General features: G+C 42.1%; 2 protein-coding genes across 4 annotated transcripts in view; both read left to right on the top strand.

Moving 5' to 3' along the window:
- The first annotated feature begins 190 nt into the window (after window positions 1–190).
- On the top strand, window positions 191–12,440 carry cxxc1a (CXXC finger protein 1a). Of its 2 annotated transcripts, XM_063208740.1 has the most exons (14): window positions 191–384; window positions 554–675; window positions 905–1,005; window positions 1,142–1,278; window positions 1,624–1,788; window positions 2,041–2,196; window positions 2,854–2,958; window positions 3,323–3,510; window positions 5,734–5,941; window positions 7,382–7,489; window positions 9,135–9,184; window positions 9,287–9,383; window positions 9,726–9,878; window positions 11,862–12,440. In XM_063208740.1, the coding sequence occupies exons 1-14, from the start codon at window positions 382–384 to the stop codon at window positions 12,006–12,008; spliced, it is 1,740 nt and encodes a 579-aa protein (XP_063064810.1). In that variant the 5' UTR covers window positions 191–381; the 3' UTR covers window positions 12,009–12,440. The 2 variants fall into 2 exon arrangements, with proteins under 2 accessions (XP_063064810.1, XP_063064811.1); XM_063208741.1 differs by lacking the exons at window positions 191–384; window positions 554–675; window positions 905–1,005 and adding an exon at window positions 739–859.
- A 249-nt stretch (window positions 12,441–12,689) lies between these two features.
- The window catches only part of LOC134457017 (neurofilament heavy polypeptide-like), a 36,251-nt gene continuing 31,904 nt past the window's right edge, over window positions 12,690–17,036 (top strand). For both annotated transcript variants that reach the window (XM_063208738.1, XM_063208739.1), the window contains exon 1: window positions 12,690–12,726. The gene's annotated coding sequence lies outside the window, so the exon portion shown is untranslated. The remainder of the gene's footprint in view (window positions 12,727–17,036) is intronic.

The raw sequence follows: 17,036 nt of genomic DNA, 5'->3' as shown, positions 1-17,036 counted from the left end.
TTATAACCAATCAACCATAAACTAAATTGTTATGGATAGGACATTGGAATGGAAAGTCCAGACACAGGTAGACGTTGCCCAAATTTTCTGAAGTGAAATTTAGACTTTAGTGCAGCAGGTGGCACTACAGATCCCTTTTTTCAGAGGTCGCCCCCAAAATGCATTGGTAGAAGAAAAGCAAAGCGGAAGTGTATCGAACACACATTTGTTTACGCTGCTCTCCTGCTGCTTTCTAGTAGTGACCATTGTAAACAAACCATGAGCTTGGAATTTGTCTTGGTCTGCATTTGATACCGATTATATAGTTGAACACCCAGTGTTATTTTCAGCTAGTCAACTTCATGTAACAAAGGAAACCGAGTCTGTCTTTGGTTTGGCGACATGGTAGGTATCGACCAAAATTGACTGTAGCCTATCCACAACAGTGCGCGACAGCTGGCTAGCAAGTCAAGACAAGGCATTGGATAGATTAGCCATTATGTATTGTTGCGACGTTGAAAATCACTCAAATGACACCGGTGTCTCATAATTCTCTTTCTTGCTGTTATCACAGGACAGTGAGGTATCCGATTTAGATCAAGGACCCGTTGGGGGGGCAGAGGTAAGAATGGATAGACCCCCACACGCTCCGGTGTACTGTGTCTGCCGCAAACCAGACAGCAACTGTTTCATGATGTAAGTAGCCTTTTCTGATTCTGAACTCGTGCATGTTTTGGTTCAAGTGACGCTAACGTTCCTTTTCTTATTTCTTATTTGACTGTTACTGACTGTTTCAGTGCTTTGTTTTCAGTGTCCAAGCCTAAACATAGTTCCTTAATTTTAAGTGACATCTTCTGCCATCATTTGATTGCAGTTGCAGGTAAACACTGTTCTTCTGATTGTTTATTTTGTTGTTTTGTAACAGAGGTTGTGACAACTGCAATGAGTGGTTTCATGGGGACTGCATCGGTATATCTGAAAAGATGGCTAAGTCCATCAGGGAGTGGTACTGTGAAAAATGTCGCAGTGAGTAACTAACATTGAGATGTTTCCTTCTTAAATACACACTTTGGGAGCCTGGTTTGGTATTGAGTCATGGTTTGGTATTATGAGTAGGACTAAACTATTCAAGTGTCATTTGGTCCTGTCTTGTATGTCACAGGCAAAGACGGTTCATTGGAGATCAAGTACAGGCAGAAGAAAAGCAAGCAAGACAAAGACTTTGAAGACGACAGGATGGTGAGACAACGTGGGGGCAGAACGCCTGATTTCATGGAGCGGCGACGTGGATCCAAACAAGTAGGCCACAGTTTTCACCTCTTGTCACTTTCACTGTCCCGGATGTTAGTGTCCGATTTAGAGTCTGTGTCATTCCAATTGCGATTAATTTCCCTTAGGATGAAATTATGCATTAAATAAACATAACAAAATGATTATGATAAAGTCCTAATCTGTATTCTGTGACACTTGGTAATGCCATATGTAGCATTGTTGCTATCATATTATTGAGTTTTTTTTCCCTTCAGAAAACAGTGAGTTGGAGTAAGATAAGATACGATAAGATCAGCTTTGTTGATGAGCCCTTCTGCATTAAAGCTGTAATAAAGTACTGCATCTTTACTTCTCTGTTCATTTCCTCCACAGTCGGTACAGGTGAAGCGCTCTGCCCGTATGTGCGGAGAGTGCGAGGCATGCATGCGCACAGAGGACTGCGCCCAGTGTGACTTCTGCAAGGACATGAAGAAGTTTGGCGGCCCCAACAAGATCAGACAGAAGTGCAGACTCCGACAGTGTGAAGTCAGGGCCAGGGTAATCTCTGCTTCCTGTTTCACCCACAAAGCAACATCGCACAAGGGGAAGATCACAAGCAACCAAGTTACTCTCCTAATGTCGACAAAGTCTAAAGTATGGTTAGATTTTACTGAATGTTAAGTATTATCCTTGTGTATTTACTGTTTGCGTACTAGAAACCCATTATAATTTCCTAAAAATGAAAGGTGACATGATGGTTGTTAATGACAAATGGCGCATTTTGAAACGCATTTTGTTTTTGTCTTGTAGAAAATGCTGCGTGTGAAGGACGAGGAGTACTACATGTCCAGGGACCAGGACTACTACTCCTCCCAGGACGACAGACAGCTATCTGACGAGTTCAGTGAGAACGAGCTGGAGCTCTACAAGCAGTACAGAGCCGGCACATATGATGAACACAACGTGGTAATTATCTCAGCGCCTTGTTTAGACCATTTCAAAGTCACTTGACCAGACAATATGTTCATGTAACTTCATGTAACATAGTTTCAGACGTATGTATGGCTTGTGTGAGAGAGCTGTCTCCCCACTGGGTATTAGCTGCAAAGAATACTTCATTTAACAAACGACAAATTCATTTTTGGAACTTAAACCCAGTGTGCAGAGACCACTCTCTCACTCTCTCTACTTCAATTGTCTGGCATCTGGATTGCTGCTTTTGTGGATGTGCGCACTCTCACTTTCAAATTGCTGGCTTATGCACAAACTATTGTTTCAAGACTTCTCGTCATCTACTGTAGACATAAGAATTGTCCAAAGTTACAAAGAAAATCTCCCACACACTGTGCTCATTTGCCCGGGGCTGATCAATACACCAAAACGTTGCAGAACTTTTATTTGTAGCTTATACACAAACTACATTGTACGGTAAAATTAAGTTTTCTCTCCACTGCTCTGTCGTGTGTGTGTGTGTGTGTGTGTGTGTGTGTGTGTGTGTGTGTGTGTGTGTGTGTGTGTGTGTGTGTGTGTGTGTGTGTGTGTGTGTGTGTGTGTGTGTGTGTGTGTGTGTGTGTGTGTGTGCGCGCGCGCGCGTGCGTGTGTGTGGCCATGTGTGTGTTACAGGCGTGGGGAAGTGATGATGAGGAGGCTCCATATGATCCCTCCCAGCACAAGAGAGCTGTGAAGGTGAAGCACGTCAAGAGACGGGAGAAGAGGTCTGAACGCAAGGCAAGTAGAAACACGTGACCTGTTGCAGCAGAACTCACTTTGGTGTATTTTGAGTCTGGCTGATACGATCTGAGGGAAAATTTGAAAATGCAGTTGTTAAAAGTGCAATTTAACACAATATGTGAAAAAGTGATGCCTGTTCTAAATGGGGATGTTTTTTTTCCTTTTTCATTGAGGGGGATGATCTTAGACCATTTTCATTGTAGGGGGGGTGGCATCCCCCCAATCCCCTTACAACTCGAGCTCTGCTGATACCAATCTATTACCGTTTTTTTCTGTTCCCTCTCTCTCTCTCTCTCTTTCTCTCTCTCTTACCCTCACTCTCTCACACTCTCTGCTTGTGCCACTCTGTGCATTATTCCAGAAAGAGGAGAGCAAAGTGAAGCAGCATAAGAAGAAGCAGAAGCACCGTGACAAGGTGCGGCACAGCGAGCGTGCGGAAAGCAAGGAGCCGGGCGGCCTGCGCCAGTGCCTGGGCCCGGGCTGCGTGGAGATGGCACGTGCCACCTCCAAATACTGCTCCGACGACTGCGGCATGAAGCTGGCAGCCAAGTAAGATGCCAGCATGGGCACTCTCCTGACAATGACATTAGTTGGTGTAGTGTCATAGCAGTCCCCACTGGGTTTCCATTTCAACATTGGCAATGATGTCTTAAGCTTTAAATATAAGATAGTGGAGGTAGATTGGGAAAAAAATGTAATGTTGTGGCAGCTGTACTTACAGTCAATCCGGAAAGTATTCACAGCGCTTCACTTTTTTCACATTTTATTATCTTACAGCCTTATTCCAAATGCTACAAATGAATCTCTGTCGTCAAAATCCTACACAAATTATTTCATTATGACCATGCGAAATACAAGTTGTCTTGACAGTTTTGAAAATGTATAAAAATAAAAAACAAAGAAATCATATTTACAAAAGTATTCACAGCCTTTGCTTAATACTTTGAAGAACCACCTTTGGCAGCAACTACATTCATTTTTTCATTTCGAAATGAAAAGGGATTAAAAGGTAGGTCATCGGTGTGTGTTTCAACCTTTCAGTACATTGAAATTGTGCATTTTGAGTCTGCACCTGGCTACAATAGATGGGTGTGAGTTTTGAATGAAATCCTATGGAGAGTATCATGATCTGCTTCTGTAGTCACAGTGCATGTTGACATGCATGCTTCTTTAGGTGTAAGTCAGATTTGCAATGTTGACTGCATTCATACATCCCCAAACCATGTCAGTCCCACTACCACGCTTGACTAGCCAGATGATGCCATTTTTTAAAAAAAAAACTCACTTGTTTACCACCACACATGCTTAACACCATCTAAAGCAAATTTGTTTATCTTGGTCTCATCAGACCACACGACATGGTTCCAGTGATCCATATCCTTGGTCTGTTCATCTCTCTTGAGACCAAGATAAACAAGTTTGCTTTAGATGGCGTCAAGCATGTGTGGAGGTAAACAAGTGAGTTTTACACAAAAAGTGCATCATCTGACTAGTCAAGCATAGTTGTGGGGCGGTCATGGTTTGGGGATGTATGGATGCCGTCAACATTGGTAATCTGAATTACACCTTAAGAGGCGTGCATGTCAATAATAAAATGTGAAAAAAGTGAAGCGCTGTGAATACTTTCCGGATTGACTGTATTTGAAGAGTTTATGAGCAAAACAGATATTATCACACAATGCTCAGCCTGAGAAAATGGAATTCAAAAGGTTGGCTTTTCGTTCACAAATGTATGCGTAAGATGTGTATAGCTTTAGACTTGAGACGTGTTATTTCTCATTTGTCGTAGTTTAAACCGTATGCTCATGCCCATATTGGCTTGAATATAAATGGCAAGATTTCCTCTAATATCCACAAGTTTATCCTGTCACTTTTTTTGTAAATGCATTGTGAATGTACACATTTTTCCATATATAGCAGGTGGGTCATTCCACGCCAAATCAACAAGTGCCCGCGCACTTAGGTCTCAAAAAATTCTGAAAATATTACCAAGTGTACCCATGGTACTTAAGAGAAACACTGTAAATGTATTTGAATGTAAGATGTATACTCTCCGTGCTACAGCCAATTTTACTGGGGGAGGGGGGTGCCCATTTTGTTCACACTCTTTTTTTTGTCAAAGTTCACAAGCCCCTAGCTCAATAACTAAACCATGTAGGAAGCTCAAATTTGGCATGCTGGTACATAGATAGGAATAGTTTGTTGCTAAACTGTCAGTTTTGGTCTGTATGATCCTGCATCGTCATAGCATTCCCTCAAAGACGATACAAATTGTACTGGAGTTTTTGGCTGTGCTCTGTTTAGGCCTTCAGAAGACATATTTGTGCTCAACATAGCCTCATGATTTTTTCCCTTGTAGATACAAGTAGAAACACTCCCATACAAATCTATAAATAGAAAGGAAACCCCATCAGTGTTTGACCAGAAGACCTCACAAGTCTGACAAATCATTTTGGGTGTCATTTTCAGAGCACCAGAACTTGTTGCTCTCTTGTGACTTGCAACTCTAGCAACTTGTGAACTTTGACAAAAAAAAGAGTGTGAACAAAATGGGCACCCCCCTCCCCCAGTAAAATTGGCTGTAACACGGAGAGTATACATCTTACATTCAAATACATTTACAGTGTTTCTCTTAAGTACCATGGGTACACTTGGTAATATTTTCAGAATTTTTTGAGACCTAAGTGCGCGGGCACTTGTTGATTTGGCGTGGAATGACCCAGTTGTGTGTCAATAAACACTAACCGTTTCCTTTCTTCCTTGCATGTCCAGCCGCATCTATGAGATCCTGCCCCAGCGCATCCAGCAGTGGCAGCAAAGTCCCTGCATAGCGGAGGAGCAGGGCAAGAAGCTTCTGGAGCGCATTCGGCGCGACCAGCAGCAGGCTCGCCTCCGCCTCACCGAGATGGAGCGCCGCTTCCACGAGCTGGAGGGCATCATCGGCAAGGCCAAGCAGCAGACCGTCCAGGAGGACCAGGAGGTGAGCAGCCAGGGCTGGGGCAGGGGGACTTCTAGACTAGTCCAGTGTTATGTCAAAATGGGCCACCAGTGAGCTCAATAGGGACACATACAGGCGAAACAAGGGAGGGGAAGAGAGTCGAAATACGCGTTCCATTCTGACAGCTTAACCGTCTTTAGGTTGTCGTGGCGAATCAAATTGAATGAAACAGTTACGTTGTTGATTTGATTGGCCGCCGCAGGCGGAATTCGCTCCTCATTTGCATAATATTAAACTTGGTCGAATAATTTCGCTTCACTCCTCTTCGCTTGCCTTCGCCTTTCTCATAGGAATGAATGGCGAAGTTAGCTTCACTTGGCCAAATTTGCGTCTATGTTTCCCTAGTGTAAGGAGTTTTAATAAGTTAAGACTAGCTTCCACGAGCTGGAGGGCATCATCAGCAAGGCCAAGCAGCAGACCGTCCAGGAAGACCAGGAGGTGAGCAGGGGCAGGATTGAAGTGCTTCCAGAAAGGTGTTGAGTGTTGCGATGGTCTGGTATGTCGAGATGACCTACCAATGGGACTTTTTCTTGTGATGCCAGACATTTGCCAAATAATCATTTTGATGTTACTTTTCAGGGTGACCAGAACTTTTCTCATAACCTTTGCTGTTGGTTACTAGAATGTAAGATTTTCAATCTAGTTGAATAAACAATCTCTTCAGTGCAGCACGTATAATGTATTTCTAATGTGTTACACATGATCAGTTACTTACAACATTTGTCAAGATAATGATTCACAGTGAGCAACGTTTTAGCAGTGTTGCTGGGCAACAACACAACCCAATTTCCTTGATGGAATGATAAAAACAGTTCTCTGCTGTTCATCTAATCTTTTTTGATGGAACAGTCCACACAACATCTTATACTATAATTTCCCTGAAATATTGCTAAAAATGTTAACCTTTGTATCACCACCTTTAGTAGTTTTACTCAGCAGTATTTTACAAGAAGTTGCCCAAGTTCCTCATCATCGCAGTTGGCCAGTTAATCTTCAGAAACATTTGAAATCCATCTCACTATTTGCCCAATACTGCGCTGCGCGCTACAAAGGTCTTCTACAGAAAATTATACCTGCCATTAACATTGTGAATCAAAACAGAGAAACGAAACTGAGAATCAAAACTCAGAATGTGTAACCAAGGCTTACAATTCTGCGAACAGGCCCACTGTCATTTATTTCAGGTGCAACGGAAACCGAAAACCGAAGCTCACAGTTAAATTTCCATTTTTAAGTCACACTACTGTAAGTTTCATTCTCAGTTTTGAAGCGATATTTCTTGGTTTACTTTTCATATGCAGAGATGCACATGGGAAACATGGAAAATTACATGGAAAATGAATACTTTTAAGAACTGTACATTGCTCATTGATTAATGATTTGAAGCCTCGCTCTCATACATGCGCTGTTCTACCACCTCAGGTGAATGAAGGGGACGATGACACAGACTTCCAGATCTTCTGTGTGTCGTGCAGTCATCCCATCAATCCCAAGGTGGCACTGCGCCACATGGAGAGGTGCTACGCAAAGGTGAGCCGTTGCCATGGTTTCCTCCGCCTCAATGCACAGTTCTTTGTCACTGTCTGCCTCCATGCTGTGTAAGCTGTTTGGTTAAATTAACCAAACGAATATGTTGAAGTTTAGTCATTACTGGTTTGATGTGCTCTGAATTACACTGGTATTTGGGATTAAACATGGGATGACTCTTTGTAAACAATAATTGACGAAATGTATAGTCCTGAGGCAATTTTGTGTTTATAAAATGTATGCTGTTGACTTAATAATGATAATAATAACTTTGTTTTATATAGCGCCTTTCAAAACACCCAAGGTCGACTTAATTGAAAATGTTACAACCAGGGGCATAATTGTTGCATCCAATTTTGATTGTTTCACAAAGTGGCATTAGTGATTACATTGACTTGTACACCATAACGAAACAGGCGATTGGCAAGTTGTTGCATCAGAAAACCATGATAGTATTGTAAAAAATGAGGAGAAGAGCAATATTAAGAAATGTGAGACATCAAAAGTGCAAGCCTGAAAAATGCCCTATTGAATTTGAGCCGATCGTAAATTTCACAACATGATGTGCCCATTACCGCATTTTACATTCATAAATCTCAAAATACCACCAAATATTTTGAGGAACTGCTGTCAACTTTTTAATTTAATTTTATATGACTTAATGTATTTCCCCTGTAATAATTTCTTTAAAGCATCACTAGGTCTTAACAATCTTGAACTAATGCTTACAGAGTTGTTTCAATGGCTCCTTTACTTATACGTAACTGTGTGAAACATCCATCTGATTTTGCTTTATGTGCCTTATTGAGCTAGGACATGAGGTGGAGGATGGTTGGCCTTTTTCTCTGTCTTTATTGATGAGTGTTGAGGAAATGTTGTAAAAAATCTAATATCTTTGGTTGTACCTGCGAGCCAGACCCGATCTCTCCAGGTTGTTCCTTAACTAATCACTGTTTCAGAGACTTTTTTTGATAAAAAAAGAAGCTCGAGCTGCAGACATTTATATTGTGGGGGGAAATCTCAATGTTTATTCTTTTTGGATTTAATGGTGCTATACTAAATATGCACAAATATTTATTTTCTGAAGTTTCTTTGCCGAGCTGTTTTGAATATCCTTACCCTTTCATTTCTCTGTTACTTAAGTTGATTGCTGGTGCATGTCTATAGTGATTTTACATCCAGGAGATCCCCATTGTGTTATAAGTCCCCATTTATTTGTAGTTAAAGGCAGTTTTTACATTTGAACATGAATGGTAGTCAGTGTGCTCATTAATGTGAGCACCTTGCTGCAGTAGCAAGGTCAGAAAGTCAGAAAGCCTTCTGAAGGAGGCTCAGAAATAAAGTCTATGCAACCAAGGCTCTATTTTGAGGGAAAACATTTAATTTACAATCTTACTTATTGTGAAGAAGACTGGTTCAAAGTGCCAACCCATTTCAAGCTTTATGCTCAACTCAATAGTTATTGAACATGGCAGGTGTAATCAAATTTTGAATACTTGAAGCATGAATGATTTACTATGACTTTGGAATTTGAATACCAAAAGTAGATGTGGGCACCATCGAAATGGTGAAGATTTTAAGGGGTTAAAGTACTTTTGCAAACAAATGTTTGTTATTATTCGATTTTAAACCTCTCCTCTGTTCACAGTATGAAAGTCAAACATCATTCGGCTCTATGTACCCCACGCGCATTGAAGGGTAAGGCTCGAGTGCTTTCATGGTTTTCAGTCATGTCACAAATCAAGTACCGAAAAAGATGAAACAATCATTATCAAACGTTTCCTTGTTCTGTTTTCCCAGAGCCACCAGGCTTTTCTGCGATGTTTACAACCCACACAGTAAAACCTACTGCAAAAGGCTTCAAATCCTTTGTCCAGAACACTCGAGGGACCCTAAGGTGAGATACTGATGTGATATTTGACTCCGTCAAGAAAAAGATTGATTGATTGATTGATTGATTGATTGATTGAAATGAATAAACCCTTGTTTGTGTTTTTACATGCGGACACGGTTCTCTATCTATCTATCTATCTATCTATCTATCTATCTATCTATCTATCTATCTATCTATCTATCTATCTATCTATCTATCTATCTATCTATCTATCTATCTATCTATCTGTCTGTCTGTCTGTCTGTCTGTCTGTCTGTCTGTCTTTATTTAGCTGCCAAATTTATTCTATTGTTTGCTTGTTAATTTCGTTTTTGCTGATCTTAAGACGTACTATGCTTTTTGCAGGTTCCAGCGGATGAGGTGTGTGGATGTCCTCTGGTGCGTGATGTGTTTGAGCCCACTGGAGAGTACTGCAGAGTGCCCAAGCGCAAGTGCAACAAGCACTACTGCTGGGAGAAGCTGAGAAGGGCAGAGGTGGACCTGGAGCGAGTACGAGTGGTGAGTGCACACACTTAAAGCAATGTATCTTGCGAATAAATATGGCGTTAGGCTTTTCAGTGACCAAAGTCACATCAAATTCTTTTGAAAGGTTCACAAGTTTCCCTGAGAAGAAATCACCCATTGGTTACAAATAGCAATATATCAATAGCAATATTATTCGTATTGCACATTACTGTACACAATTTCCATTTGATGTGCTTGACAAAAGGAAAGAAGAAAAAATATTGCAGATAGTATTATCTAGAGATGCACCGGATCCTGATTTTTAGGATCCTGCCGGATACCGGATCCACTGCTTAAGATCCTGCCGGATCCGGAACCGGATACCGGATCCTACAAAAGGGTTGAAACATATAGTCTTCTCGCACACATGGGCCCCTTTTTATTGTGTTGGATCAAACTATTTTTTAGACTCATTGGCTTACTGCCACACTGCCTGCAACGGCCACTTGCAAAGGGCTTTCACTCCATGCAGTGATTGGGGTTGTGAAAGACTGACTGAAAAGCCAAGGCTAGACATGCACCAGATCGTGATTTTTAGGTAACAGGCCGGATAACGGATCCACTGCTTAAGATCCTGCTGGATCCGGAACCGGATCCGGATCCGGTGCATCTCTAGTATTATATAAAGCGACTGTAGATAAATATCACTAATCAAAGGAAGATGAAAATAAAACGTTTTACTGAAAGATGGCTCTAGGCAACATTTTCAAGTTAAAGGGGCACAATGTAGTAGGATGACGTCGTTTGTGCGGTGCCCGTGGCATGCCTGTCTCAAAATCTACACATTAATGAAAAAATGCTGTTTAAATGAACTCGCTGTGAGAATGTTTTTCATCATGGAATGCCAGCAGTTGATACAAATCTAAATACGGTATGTAAAGTGATTTTTCGCATGAGAAGTGTTTCCCACGACACTTAAAGCGGACCGCTCTGTCAAAAGTTGCATTTGGGGTTTTCTGACAGCGGACCGTGGAAGTGGTCGCGAGAGTCATCATTCACTTACTAATGACTCAAATAAGAATCGGCTGACTCGGGACGGTGATTAATTGAACGTTTACTCCTACCTAGAACCCCTTTAATTTGGCTACTTCACCTTGGTGAGTCAGCTGATGAACGAGTCATTAATTGGCGGGAATGACGATCATCTTGACAATTAAGGAGCTGTTTCTACGTAGCAGGATATTTTTATATGTGGATATTTTTTTCTCCTGGTTGCATTGGTTTTGGCCTTCCGTTTCCACGTAGCAGAAACGCATTTTGTTACAATGGTGTATTTATTTTTATTCACATGTTGCATTTACACCTAACCAGGAGTAAAAAATACCCTGCTAAAAAAAGATCCTGCTACGTGGAAACAGCACCTAACTTTCCATCTGTGGGAAAAAAATCCCTCTAGCAAAACCTGGCCTGCCTTGCATAAACAGACTTGCTCGAAGAAACTCTGCTTTTACCTAGTACCTAAGGAAGTAAACGTAATCACGTTTTCCTTCCTGACGAGGGAAAATTATTATTTTCACAACAGCGTTGTTCTTCTAGGAAACCACAGGTTCCAAGTTACCTAGTGCTCCCTTAAGCCCCATTGATACCCTATGTGTATTAATCACCTCCATCCATCTTTTACTGTATGTGGGGTGTAGTCTGTCTTTTTCTGTTTGTGTGGAGCCTTTTCATCTGTCATCATAAGCTCCCCAGTTTTGTGCCAAAATACAGATGGGTCATGAGAAACACTCCACACGTATTCGTATCTGCCTGTCTGGCATGTAGAGTATGAATGGGCTTTTAAAGCTGGTAATGTTAGATTGATGAGTTTATATCAGGGTATTGTTTCTTACATTTCTGATGCCTGGAGCTGTGTTTACTTCTTCACATTACTCCACAATGTATTACAGAGAATTGATTGGATGAGAGTTTGATTCCTTTTTAAAAACTTTTTTTCACTTACTATTCTTCCCCGTTTCTCTGCTTTAACCCTGACAGTGGTACAAGCTTGATGAGCTGTTTGAGCAGGAGCGTAACATGCGTACTGCCATGACGAACCGAGCAGGCTTGTTGGCCCTCATGTTGCACCAGACCATACAGCACGACCCCGTCACCACAGACCTGCGCACCAACAAGGAGAGATAATCTCAGGTCCATTAGGCTATTCATCGACACACATCAAAGCAAAGAATTTCATTCATCGAAATATAAAATTGAGGAATTAAATTCAATACGAATCGTAACAGGCTGCTTTTGGTGTGTATGCTGGTGTTTTATTTTTTTTACAGGTTGTAAAGTGTCTGAAAGATGGACTGAGAGTGACATTGTGGATCACAATGCTCATTTTAAACTTCTATCTCAAAATATATAACTTGATGGATTGGTTTTACTTTTTAGATTAATATGTGAGTGTGTTTTTTTTAACGTCTGGTGCTAATAATGTGGCCTTACCATAGAAGGGCCTGGCCTAAAGGTGCTGCAAATCATTGGATGAGGTGTTTTGGACAATCTGAATGATCATGTCATGCATTACTTGTGAAATAATTCTTCCACAATAAAAGAATGTATTGAGTGAAATTCTTTGATTATTGATTTATTGATTCACTTATGGGATGGCAAACTAACATTTGACAGCTGTTGATATGAAATAAACTGTAGACCTACAAAAATGTATTTTAGACCCAATTCAATTGGTTACAAGAACTGACAACTCTAGTTCTAGTCGTCTCGCACGGGCACGCTCTCAGGGAAGTTCATAAACACGCGAAGTAGCGAACAAATCGTCTGATCAGGTACTGCACATGCTCAGTGAGTGTTTGAAGCTGCCACCGACGACGACGGGTAGCCTACAGGCGAAGCCTTGGTAAGGGAAATCGCCCTGTTTTTCTTTCATTAGCCACGCTGTATCTGCGTAACCATCCACAGTGTTTTAAATTGGAAATGTTGTGTGTTTTTAATTTCAAACTTGTTTTTAAAAAATACTCCAACTTTGCGCCGGTGAGACCACGAGTCCGTCTCGTAGGAGGAAGGAGGTGGGGGAGCCGCCATGCACAAAAGTTAAAAGGGTCAAGGGCAAGCAACGAATATCGCAGCACATAAAGACATTCAAAATAATAATTTGGCACAGCAACTTTTGTCCTTTAAGTAGACTGTGTCAAATAAGTGAAAACAACCGCGGACGGTCCTCGAGGGAGGGACCCTTTGGCTTTGACATTATGGGGAACAAGTGCAACTGCCTTCTAGTTCTGTATGTCAAAACCAGATGGTCAAGTTACGGTATTTCTTTTCCCGCTGCCGTTTAGTTCTACAGTGGGCAAAACGTTCCTCCCATCAATAGGCTACACCGTCTCGCGAAGTTAATTAAAACTTGGCTATTCACAGTCTTTCAATAACTTGTTTTTTTTCCACATAGGAAACACTCTGTGCTTAGCGGCTGTCCGCACCATTAACCTTTAAATGAAATGGTCGTTCTTGCTTACGAGAAATTTCGGATCGGCATTGGGGTTGGAATGGTTAGGCCGAGGCCATATTGCAGAGTTCAATGGGACCACCGAGCCGCGCTACGCCTATGCCACGTTTTGCTGATTGCATATACTAAGTAGCCTAACAATGCAACACTTTTCTCCAAATATTTCTACCCAGGACGAGAATGCATTGAAGAGACATTCAATGGCCGTTTCAATTAAATACACAGCCCCACTTCGTCGACTGCGCTCTGAAAACAATGTTGACCGTTCGGTCGCTAGAAACTGCTGTAACAACACTATCTAACGGCTGACTGAGCATGTCTGAACATCATCTAGCTTCTCCCGTCTACGTTCTAATCGTTCCACATGCACTAGCAATGTAGTCTCCCTTCACTCGATCTTTTGCTTATCCTTCATGATATGTTTGAAGAGGTCGGCGATGCTCGGTCATGTGTAGCCTATGCAATCAGGCCGTCGTGACTCACGTGCTTTTTCACAGATCCAAATCAGACTTGGTGGAATGTGTCTTTAGTGTGTTTTTCAATGCAAAGGCGCTGTGTATAAAGTCCTCCCACTTGGCGTCCATATTGGCGATGCCTCGGCCCAGCCATTTCAGATTAGAAAGATCAGGGCATCTCAGAATCAATAAAGCTTACTGGCTGTGGGACAACTGAGCGAGAGTGATAAGCTTACACAAATCTTATGGTTTGAATCACAATGAAACCAGATTGCTATTTAAGATTTTTGACCATATGAACATAACACTGTTCAACATTGTTTTTCGTACAGCAATGTTTTTTACTGCACATTATGTACGCAGCACTTCACGACAATAAGTTTTGCTTTGCGGCCTGTAGGATCAAGTGGTGTAGACTCCACTGAGCAGCAGCAGAGATGGCGAAGGCAGACTGATTAGGTTTGAGCAGTCGTAAAAGCTTACATTTGCGTGTGCGTCGATGCAAGATGATTGGATCAATGGATCAATGACGCCGCAGCTCAGCAGGCAGTTGGCTTGTTGCCGGAAAGGCGGGAGATGTGCAGCCACACGCCATATTGGCATTATGAATCGCCCCTGTTCATTTCTATGGATGCTTTGTTAAGTGCTTCATCTCATCTTAAAATGGTCTCTGCTAACAGCCTAGCACATGTTGTTGCCAGACTTGCTTTGACCCCGACCTCCAGCTTCCTTGTGATAGATTTTGAACATACAGGGGGCGCTGTTCTTCAAAACTGGATTGACGATTCCAAGCATGTTCCATTCATAATCGTTTGAGATGCTTGTGAGGCTTTGAACCTTGTCTTGCGAGTGTGACTTCAAGGCTGTGGGACTACCAAGGCAAGCACTCTAGGCTTTGAGAAATACCCATCGTTTCTGAGCTTCGGAAAACTCGGGAACTCCTCCCACTTTGTCGGTAAGCAAACAACCAGTAGCAAACGAAGGGAGGCGGGTCAACCATGCAGTTTGGGAAATGTTATTTGTTAGACTCTCGGTCAGACCAAGTCTCGAAGAGATTTGAAAGTCGATGATAATCAGGCTACCGTTCTATAGCCTAGTTCTAAAAATAGATTGGCAAACACAACGTGCTGTTGGCCTACTGAACATATGACTTATCACTATAAAATAGATTTGTGTAGCCATAGCCAATATCGGCAGATCATTACAAGGCCATGTGAGAGCATTGTTCTGACTGCAGAGTTTTACAAATAGAGTGCCAAACACAACATACCTGACTGAACAAGGTAAACAATTGCTAACACTGAACACAATTTAGAGGGGCATTCCACCGGTGGAGACATGAATATGTATTGAAAGTGGGTCATATATGTAGTAGAGCAGTAGCATAAATTTCTAATTTGGTGGCTTCTTGGCCGAGAAAACGCAGAAAATGACTTTTTAGTGCTTGTGGATTTGTGACAACAATCCCCATAATGCATTGCGATGCTCAAGTTCCACAGGCCACACCCAGGCAGCTCTGCCACTAGGCGCGATCGACTTATTGTCAACGCATGCATGCGCATTTAGACAGCAATGCACCCTGGATGAAAATGCTGCAGGACGGTTAGATTTCCTGTCAAACTTCAAAATTTCTGTGATGTTGCGTTGACGAGGTGACATGTCACATGGTGTCAAACTATCGCGAGATGAATGCGACTGCTGTCAGATCTTGCAACCTCTGCAGTTGCTTATCCCCTTCAACGCTTGTCTGCGGACTGCCTCTGAGGTCACGCGCCCATGAACTGGTTGGTCAACAACTCACTCACGTGTGTATATGAGTCTTGTCTCACACCTCTACACAAGTTTGCGCAGGTCCCCACTTCAGCTCCTCCTCACTGCCTGTCCCCCCACTCCTCACACGTGGTGTGTTAGTAGAGCAAACCAGTGCCAGCTCATCGTCTCGTTCATATTTGTGGCCGACTTTAAATGCGCTGTATTTAATAACACCCACATCGTGACAAGTTCTCGCTCACGTGCTTCGTCAATGTTGGTCGACAGCAACAGAAGTCGTATGGGGCTAGTGACTTGCTGGAGCCTCAATGCCCGTGATTTCAAAAACACTGGCACGCCGATCTGTGATAGGTCTCTTAGCGCATTAGGTCCAACCCCCTATGGGCGGGGTTTAAAGGGTGGGGAAAAGGCTTGTAGTCTCAACAGAAATCCACCTCTCTTACACTTCCTCCTACAATGATGCAAAATGACGATTGTTACATCATTGTAGGAGGAAGTGTTAAGATTAAGGCTGTAACGATACACCCAACCCACGATACGGTTTGTATCACGATATATGACCCACGGTTCGATATGCCCCACGATTTTATTTTATTTTTAAAGGAAAAAAAGAAGAAAATAAATTATAGGCCTATATAGGCTATGTATATGATTTCTTTTTGCATTTAGGCCTACCTGCCTACATTCATTTTGTAGGTGTAGGCCTACCTAAATGATGCTGCAGATATACCACTGCAACCTGTTCCCCAGGTGTTGACATCAAAGCACAATAAGGGATATTAGTTCATCAAGGAAAAGTAGGCTTCCTATTAATAGGCTTAGATCATATGATGCTGAGATGCTGACCGTGTGTGAGGGAGACAGAGACGGAGAGAGAAGGGTCAGGGTTCCAGTAGGTAGCCTATTAGTCTAACAACTGTCTCACATTATCAAACATTATCCAATTAATATCCAAACATTAACTGAAACAACACTGGTCATATTTCGTCAGGAAACATGTTGTGTAAAGTTACTTACAAAAATGCAACACTTAATTTTGATGTTTAATATTTTTTAAACTTTTTTGATCGTGCAGCAGCGCGCGCACGCTTATACAAACAAAACTCGAAACTCAGTTAGCCTATGTTCTCACTATGCAACAGGCACGTTGTCCTTTGTTTGGTTTTGTGATTTGACATTTTGTCAAGAGCGGGAATGGATGCAGGCTGAAATGGAGCATGTTTTCGCTAGGCAGGCGGTCAATGCGGGGAAGAATAACGCTGCCTATTAATATCCACATCGACCTCAACGTTCGCCCGACTTCAGACACTTCCCTGATGGAGCGTCGCGTGGTTTATGAATTTGGGCAGGCGGAGCATCTCGCTCTCTCGCTCTCTTTCTCTCTCTCTGCTCAACGTCTATCTCCACTCAACAGCATCGGCGCATGCATGAATCTTAACACCTTCACACGTTTGATAAAGCCTTCTTGGGTCTGTTGTT

This window comes from Engraulis encrasicolus, chromosome 10, assembly GCF_034702125.1.
Source record: "Engraulis encrasicolus isolate BLACKSEA-1 chromosome 10, IST_EnEncr_1.0, whole genome shotgun sequence".
Lineage (NCBI taxonomy): Eukaryota > Metazoa > Chordata > Actinopteri > Clupeiformes > Engraulidae > Engraulis > Engraulis encrasicolus.
The sequence above is the reverse complement of the archived record's forward strand: the minus strand, read 5'-3'. Positions and strand labels throughout refer to the sequence as shown.